General features: G+C 35.9%; 1 protein-coding gene across 1 annotated transcript; it reads right to left on the bottom strand.

The window, feature by feature from the left end:
- Window positions 1–366: 366 nt before the first annotated feature.
- On the bottom strand, window positions 367–5,390 carry LOC133456354 (glucose-induced degradation protein 8-B homolog). Its single transcript, XM_061734834.1, has 5 exons — window positions 5,315–5,390; window positions 4,828–4,954; window positions 4,506–4,702; window positions 3,277–3,474; window positions 367–1,359 (listed from the first exon to the last, which is right to left on the bottom strand). Exons 2-5 carry the CDS (start codon window positions 4,943–4,945, stop codon window positions 1,186–1,188), a joined length of 687 nt encoding a protein of 228 aa, XP_061590818.1. The 5' UTR covers window positions 4,946–4,954; window positions 5,315–5,390; the 3' UTR covers window positions 367–1,185.
- Between the last annotated feature and the right edge of the window lie 3,349 nt (window positions 5,391–8,739).

The raw sequence follows: 8,739 nt of genomic DNA, 5'->3' as shown, positions 1-8,739 counted from the left end.
AATATCGATACTTTAGTTTGCACTCTATAAAAACCCGTTTGTCTTTCATTTCAATATATAGTTAATTGTTTTTCTATATAGCTGTATATTTGACAGCATTTCATATTATGTCTACTAAGTATACTATCATCCTTACGAGAAGATGTTAACTTACTGTTCTATGTTGTTTTATTGTGTTCAATAAAGAAGAAAAAAAAATCGTTTGAAATCGTTATGTAATAATACATCTTTTGTGTGCTACGGTCGTGAAAAGTACCACTACAGTGTAAACGACTTTAATGTATTTAGCGTTGGTTGTAAATAAATATTTAGGCAATGCTATTCTGAAAGTCTTTGTTAAACAATATAACATGACATATTCGGTTTAAAAAAAAAAAAAATCACTTTTATTAAAAATGTACCAGAAAAATGCACAAAAATCCAGAGCTACAACTGTAAATCCATCTGTAAAAGTGTCACCATGTCTGAAAGCAGTTACCCATTCACATATTTAAATATAATTTGCTTTCAAGCTCATGCTGCCAGTTTTCCAGTGCTCCAGTAACGTTACTTTCTCCAACCAACTGATACAATAACTTTGTTAAAAAGTTTTCTCTTCTATGCTCTTGTTTCCGTAAGCAGCTCGAGTGTCTCAAGCAATAATGCATCATGAGTAATCACAAAACACAATAGCATGAAATATTCAAAGTCACCAGTTTTAACTTTTGCCATCACAAAACAATACAAACTGAAATCCCGCCAGTTGAATTGGGTATATGTTTTAAAGGAAGATCTAAGTTTATTGAAATAGTCCATACTAAGCCAACAATTTTACTTGATCAAACCCAGCCCCCTCAAAAGTGGTCACATGAAGAGTAACCTAATTTAGGCTTTATTCACATGCCCCTATGCCACCATCTTTCCCTGCCAACAGACAGAAAAACTGATAAAGTGAAACATACCACCTTTACATAAACAAATATGTAAATTACAATACCAATTGTAATAATGCTCTGCATGTTATTTTGGTGAGAAGTTATTTTAAAATGCAACAGATTCAGTTTTCTCCACATTCTGAATGATTAAAGTATCAAAAAGCAACCCTTCCAAAAAACAAAAGGTACTCTAAACAAGTCAGTTTCTTGGGTTATAAATAGATGAAGGAAATGTGTTCATTTTGCATTTGCACTTTTTCACTTTAAGTCCTTATTTTGGGTCTTCAATGGTGCCCTTGCTGAGGTCAGTCATTTTGGGATACTTCACTTTCTTTTGGTCAAGTTCATTTTGAGCCCACAGGAGTAGCTTCAGGAGCTTGGCCAGTTTGGGTGTTGATTCTCTGTTTTCATAGTCAAGGACACACTGGTTCACTTCACTCCACACCTGCAACACAAAGCCACATAAATGTTCATTGTTTTTTTTTTTTAACTGCTGATCTTATCTTAATTTGTGAAACTATATAAAGTCACCCTTTTACAAATCCAGTGGACTTAACAGAAATGTTTCCTGGTCTAAGTAATACTCCTTATGACACTAGTGAATCATAATCTGCAAAATTTGGAGAATGCCACTTTAAGCAGGTAAGGGGACACTTATTCCTTAAAAACCCAACCAAGGAACATTAACACATTAAATTTGAAGACATCACTAAGAGTAGTTCTAAATGAAAATGTGCTTTCGAAGTGCAGCACTAACAATTAAAAGTAAATGAGTGCATCAAGAGTTCATTTCTTTTTTTTTTTGCATTAATGTGGAATATTTAACTCCATGTGGTATCTAGGTTATCATTTTGAAGCATTTTTTATAACCTTAATTTAATCAGGCATCAGGATATGATTTGCATGACAGAACTGGGTATCCATCCATTCACTTCTGCTTATCCAAGTTGGGGTTTCGAGTGCAGGAGCTTAAATCGAGAGGCAAAGACATTCTTTCCCCACCCATCTCCTCCATGCCTTCCAGGAGGACACCAAGATGTTCCCAGCCCAGCTAAGAAATATATTCTCTTCTGCTTCAGGGCATCTCCTGGTTGGAAATGCCAAAACACCTCCCATGCAAGGAGTGCGGGAGGCATCCTAACAAGACCAAATTGATCTCAACTGCGTCTTCTCAACAGGCACGTTTCCATTACACATAAATTTGTCCAAATCCAAATATTGAAAAAGAAATCCTGTAATGGAAATGGCACTAATACCTTTTGTTTTTAAGGTGATTCGATAATCCAGTTATTTACAAAAGTGTAATGGAATCGCCTTTTGCAAATTTCCATGTCTGTGACAGCGCTAGATGTGATGTAGCTGGTCAATTTAAAGTAATCAAAATCTAGTTTCCAGCTGTTTTTGGCCTCATTAATACAATGAGGTTGTGCTGTGACATTACTTAATCATTACGGCATTACATATGGGCATTCCCTTTAAATAATAAAATAAAAGTTTTAATTATCATCATTCACTAAATTTACTGCCTTCATCATCTGGCCAGTTTCTCAACAGCGGTAGTGACAATAACAATAATTTGACAAAGGCTAAATATGTTTTAGTCCATTTCCTTCAATGTTAAGATTTTTTTCATTGTTTTGAAAAGAAGTATCGCAGGATAAGATAGTTACCGGCATTACGCTTATTCAAGACACACCATTCAATTGAAACACTGACCCCTTACAACGGTACCTTTATCAAACTTTCAGAGATTAGATTTTCTTTTGCGCAAAAGTGTAATGGAAACGTGACTATTTACGAGGAGCAATGACTCAATCCGAGTCTCTCCAAGATTGAATTGAAGACTGAATTTCTCATTCTCTCTAGGGGAAAGTCTAACAACACTGTGGGATGGGAACTCATTTTAGCCGCTTGTATTCACAGTCTTGTTCTGTTGGGCAATTTCCACAATTTGTGAATACAGCTGAGGGCAAGAAAATACATTTGACAGAAAAACAGAGTCTTGGTTTTTGGCTCAACTCCTCTTCACCAAAACATAGCGGTACAAATGCCAGCTGCAGATGCTACATCAATCTGTCTGCCAATCCCCTTCTCCATTCTTCCCTCACTCTTGAACATGACCCAAAGATGCTCAAATCCTATGAAATAAGTGGAGGCCAGCGGATTCTGATAGCATTTCAACCGAGTGGTGGAGGCAGTACCTCTGTCCCAACTTGACTGAGTACAAAAGAAAAATTGTCATAGATGCAAGATGCAAAAAATAAAAACAGTCTCAATGAAAATCAATATATTCCACATGAGATGTAAAATCTTATAGTGACCAGAGTCAACGTAAGACAAAAGTGAGCATTTGAATGACTACCTTTTGCCTCTGCATCATATTAAGCAGATCTCCAAAGGGAGACTCCTCTGGGTTGTCAAATGCCAAAAGGGCCAGCGTCCTCTCCATCTCAGTCAGACATTCTCGGCTCTCCTCCCCTTGCTCTGCTAACTGGGACTGGGCAAATTCGAGTGCGGCTTCGGTCTCCCTCAAACGAATCAGCTCAATGAGATGCTGCTGCTGCAAAATATAAAAAATGTGAATTCAATGAAGATTCACAATAAGAAAAGCAACAACATATTTAGTACCAAAAGCTAGGAATGGGCGATATTTTACCGTTTCACGATAAACCGTCAAAAAAATTCCTCACAGTAAGAATTTGTCATCTCGCAGTAAAAACGATAAATTCCTGTTGATGATGTTTTTGTGTAAAACTGATTTATGGTTCTGCGTTAAATCCACGCACGAAGGAAGGAAGGAAGGAAGGAGAGAGCAGGAGGAAAGAAGGAAGGAAGGGAGAAAAGAGGAAGGGAAGAAGGAAGGAGAGAGCAGGAGGAAGGAAGGAAGGGAAAGAAGAAGGAAGGAAGGAAATGAGCCTGAAAGAAAGAAAGAAAGAAAGAAAGAAAGAAATGAGCCAGAAAGAAAGAAAGAAAAAAAGAAAGAAAGAAATGAGCCAGAAAGAAAGAAAAAAAGAAAGAAAGAAATGAGCCAGAAAGAAAGAAAGAAAAAAAGAAAGAAAGAAATGAGCCAGAAAGAAAGAAAAAAAGAAAGAAAGAAATGAGCCAGAAAGAAAGAAAGAAAAAAAGAAAGAAAGAAATGAGCCAGAAAGAAAGAAAGAAAAAAAGAAAGAAAGAAATGAGCCAGAAAGAAAGAAAGAAAGAAATGAGCCAGAAAGAAAGAAAGAAAGAAATGAGCCAGAAAGAAAGAAATGAGCCAGAAAGAAAGAAATGAGCCAGAAAGAAAGAAATGAGCCAGAAAGAAAGAAAGAAAGAAAGAAAGAAAGAAAGAAAGAAAGAAAGAAAGAAAGAAAGAAAGAAAGAAAGAAAGAAAGAAAGAAAGGTTTTTGTGTAACAAACATGGCGGATCTGAGAGCAAAATAGATTTATAGTTACAAAGATGGAGTTGAATTGGTATTTTTTTATCGTCATTTTTATCGTTATCGGGATAAATGCCAGAAATTATCGAGATACATTTTTTAGTCCATACCGCCCATCCCTACCAAAAGCATATAAGATGAAGAGATAAGATGTCTGCTCAGTGTTTTACTTTACCTGTAGGTGAAAGTAGAGATAACGATTCGTGTCCAGCAGTTCTGGGTGTAGACTGTTGATGAGCGCAATAGCATCTTGGATCTGTCCCTTCAATATCATCTCTCTGATCTTAATTCTTTCATCTAATGAGTCCAAGTCCACGCTGGGCTCTATTCCAGACTCCATCCTAAACTTCTCTGCTGCTTCCTTGAAACCCTCTGTTGAACAAACACTGGGTTAAAATTCTGCAAATGGAACAGGCACAATAATAATAACCTAAAACACGTTATTATTGTTCCAACTCAAAAAGAAAAGTTTAGCAACAGTACTACTGATACTTTACCTGTGACCAGGTAGTTCATTATTAGCCTGTTCATATCAGCTCTCTGAATGTGGACGTTGTTGAGTTTATCCATCCACTCTTCTCTCGTTATGTCCTCCGGCTTCTCTGCATAACTCATGATAAAGTCCTGAGGAGTGAAAGAGAGTCATGTCGAGCGCGGACATGATCATATTTCAGATGCTCGTAATCTTGATTTCACAGCAAAGACAGTTATAATTCATCATTAATAAACTATTACAGCGTCAAATATAACAGCATGTTAGCATTGGCAATTTAAAATGACTGTATTTTCGGTCTTGGAGGAAAATAACACAACATTGAGGCCTGACTTTTAGCAACGCGAATCAAAACACAGGAAACTTCCGCGTTTAGACACATTTACTTCCGATACATTTGACCAGCACGACTCGCATCCAATGTCACTGTTCTCAGTTTGAGGTGATCTGCAATAGGCATGTTAAGATAGTAACTACTTAATTCACAATACCTTAAAAAAATAGTCGCTACTTCTCTGCAGTAGCTAGCTATAGGGGGGGTTTCTTCTTCTTTCTCTTACCTGTTTTTGCCTGTAATAAAAGCCCGTCGCTGCCCCCTACAGACACACACTGATTCAGCATGGCACAACATACAGACTGGGACATGACATCAGGGACGTCAATTGGGTATGGCAAGGTATGGCAGCCGCCACACCTTGGCTTCAAGGGAAAATGTAAATGTTTGTTTTTTTAAATACATTTATGGAATTACTCTGTGTCCATTTGCATTGATTATTCTATTACTTAATACATATAGAATAACTACAAATGCAAATCAGGTCAACATGATCGATTTCACTAGTTATTATACACTGCAAAAACTCAAAATCTTAACAAGAATATTTGTCTTAGGTTTGTAGTTAAAATGTCAAATTTTTAGTAAAAAAAAATCTCATTACATTTAAGACAAGACTCAAAAAACAACCATTTTCACCTGTTTCAAGTAGATTTTCACTTAAAATAAGTGGAAAAAGATTTTTTTGCTTGTAATGAAAAGATAAATCTTGTCCCACTGGCAGATTGTTCTACTTATTTCAAGTGAAAATTTACTTTAATCAGGTGAAAATTGTCAAATAACAAGTTATTTTTCTGGTGATGAATCTTGTTTTAAGTGTAATGAGATTTTTTGACTAAAAATTAGACATTTTAACTAGAAATAAGACAAATATTCCTGGTAAGATTGTGAGTTTTTGCAGTGAGCGAGACTGCATTTGAAAAAATTCCAATTTTCTTAACCACACAGATAAGCTGCATAGCAGACTTCTGTGATGAGTATTTGCTGGACGTGTTGATCGATACTCTAGTTAATGTGACTTGTAACCTTGCCATACCTTAGCTTCGACTGAATTGACGCCACTGCATGACATGCTTTTAGGTTTTAAACAGTTTTGAACGCGAAGCAAGTGCAAAGTTTGTCTTGTGTCGGTATTTTGGAAATTATGAAATAAATTCCCATCATTATATGCACATGACCTCAGGGGAACAGCAATGTTTAAGACAACAGCAGTAAGAACAAATACAAAGGGCAGATGTATATCCGTTTTAGGAGTAAGACTGTGGAACTCATTAGACTCAATAAAAGCATACGCGATATTATTCAAAGCAAAGGTAATGGACACATATATAGAAGCACAATAAGCAAACAAAGAAGAATGTACATGTATGCATGAGATGAAATGACAACCTAAATTGGTTTTGTCGGTTTCTTTAGCATCTTTTCACTTTCTGTTTTCAGAGCTATCATTATTATTATTATTATTATTATTATTATTATTATTATTATTATTATTATTATTATTATTATTATTATTATTATTATTATTATTATTTTGTGTAACCTCATGATAATTCATTTGTTCTTTTTGTATATTCTATTATGTTAAAAGTTGGGCAAGATAAGCTTTATGCTTCAAGCCCAGACCTTTTCGGTCAAAATAATCACAATGTTGACCAGGGAAAAACCTGTGGATGTTTGTTATATTTCTTGATTTTTATGCTTGTGATTGACCGAAATAAATATTAACTAACTAACTAATTAACATAACCATAATTATGGTTTGTTTTAGATCTTGTGCAATAAAATGTAAAGACAGAAGAAGATTTTTTCTTCACTGTTGAAGATTATTTTCAGTTAACTCCCCCCCCCCCCCCCCCCCCCCGCCCCCAAAAAAAAAAAGAGATATATTGTAATTAAACATTTATACAACAGCTAAATTTAATTTGAATTTTAATAATTACAGTATTCACATAGAGTATATGAAGGGTCCATGCATTGTTTCTGACATTAGTAATATTTATTGCGTTTTGTACTACATTTAAGCCCCGCCTCTCCCTCCGCCTGCGCTGGTTTCTGTTTCCATGGTAACGACGCTGTTAACATTCAGACGGTCCAGTAAGTAAAACATTTGACCAAGTTGGCACAGCTGACGGCAAGCGCACAAAAGAGTGAAAACACCGAATGAACGAACAGGTACGCAGGTATCGAGCATGTTATCTATGGTTGTTGTAAATTTCAGTGAGACATATCGCTTACTTATTAATCTTCAAATGTCTAGCGATAATTAGTTGGCTTAAGGCTGATTTATGGTTCCGCGTTACACCAACGCAGAGCATACGCCGTAGGCTACGCCGTAGCCTCTGCGTCGATTTAACGCGGAACCATAAATCAGGCTTTAAGTATTTACACCCGGGTGCAACGTGCAAGTACTGATGCGTAGGCTGTTTACACCCTGCTACCAATATCAATGTATGCTATGCTATGCCCATGTATTATTAGAAAAAAAAAAATCCATCAGCTCAACAGTGATTGACAGGTATTCACGCCACTTTTGATAAACTGTAGTGGCCACTCACCAGTGTAGTTTCAGTGAGTTTCAGTAATAACGGCTAGGTCCTTGTGAATTCTAACCCACTGAAACTACACAGTGTCCTGCTGATGAGTGGCCACTACAAAACTTAATTTATCTCTCTTCAAAATATCTTACAATGACATAAGAGCAAAATTTTTTCTTTCTCAACTTTATTGAAGCAAAAGACATAAGTATACACAGAATTGAGAGCAACATCAGTCATAGGCCCTATGTGTATACAACATAAACTACACAATTATACAGTCACAAATACGCCAGGGGAATTAGTCATTGACAAAGAAAAAAAAAATAAACAAATATCTTATATAGCTTACAAAGGTCATAAGTTTTAACAGCTTTTTTATTTACAGAATCAGATATGGAGAATATGTATTGTTTGATATGCGGACAGCTCCGGAAAATTCGGCTTTTTATTTAAAAATTTGGATCTGTGGATATAGAATTTAGTTAAAATAACGAGCAAATTGATCAAGTAAAATGTACAGTTGAGATTCCTGTCAAATTCAATATATCCAAACAATACATTTTTCCAGCACAAATTAAATTGGGGGTAGATGTGATCTACAATAAAGCGGGACAATTTACTCAGTACAGGCAAGTACAGGCAAGACCAAAATAAATGAATCAGTGTTTCATTGGGAAAAATAATGATTGGTAGGATAGAATCTGTGTAGCATTTTAAAGGAAATCTCTTTGACTTTATTAGGAAAAACTTCTGTGGTAATAGCCAGACTTTTTCCCAATTAATGTTTCCAACAAAAGAAGACCAGTAAGATAGTGAAGAAGGTGTACTGATGATGTCTTGTTGAAAATGCTTACGAATAATATTGCATAAGAGCAAAAATTGTTCATACAAAAGTGTGAGAGCAGACGTTTGCCTGGCATGGTTCCAATTTTAGAGTGGTGCGCATGCGCATGGGCAAGTGAAAAAGCGCCTTCCGTTGCAGACACGTTGGTGCCTTTATATAAATCTATGCGTTGTTGCACATGCAATGCATTTGTTTTCA

Source organism: Cololabis saira, chromosome 12 (genome assembly GCF_033807715.1).
Source record: "Cololabis saira isolate AMF1-May2022 chromosome 12, fColSai1.1, whole genome shotgun sequence".
NCBI classification, from domain to species: Eukaryota; Metazoa; Chordata; class Actinopteri; order Beloniformes; family Belonidae; genus Cololabis; species Cololabis saira.
Note: the sequence above shows the minus strand (reverse complement) of the source record. Positions and strands in the feature narration are given on the sequence as shown.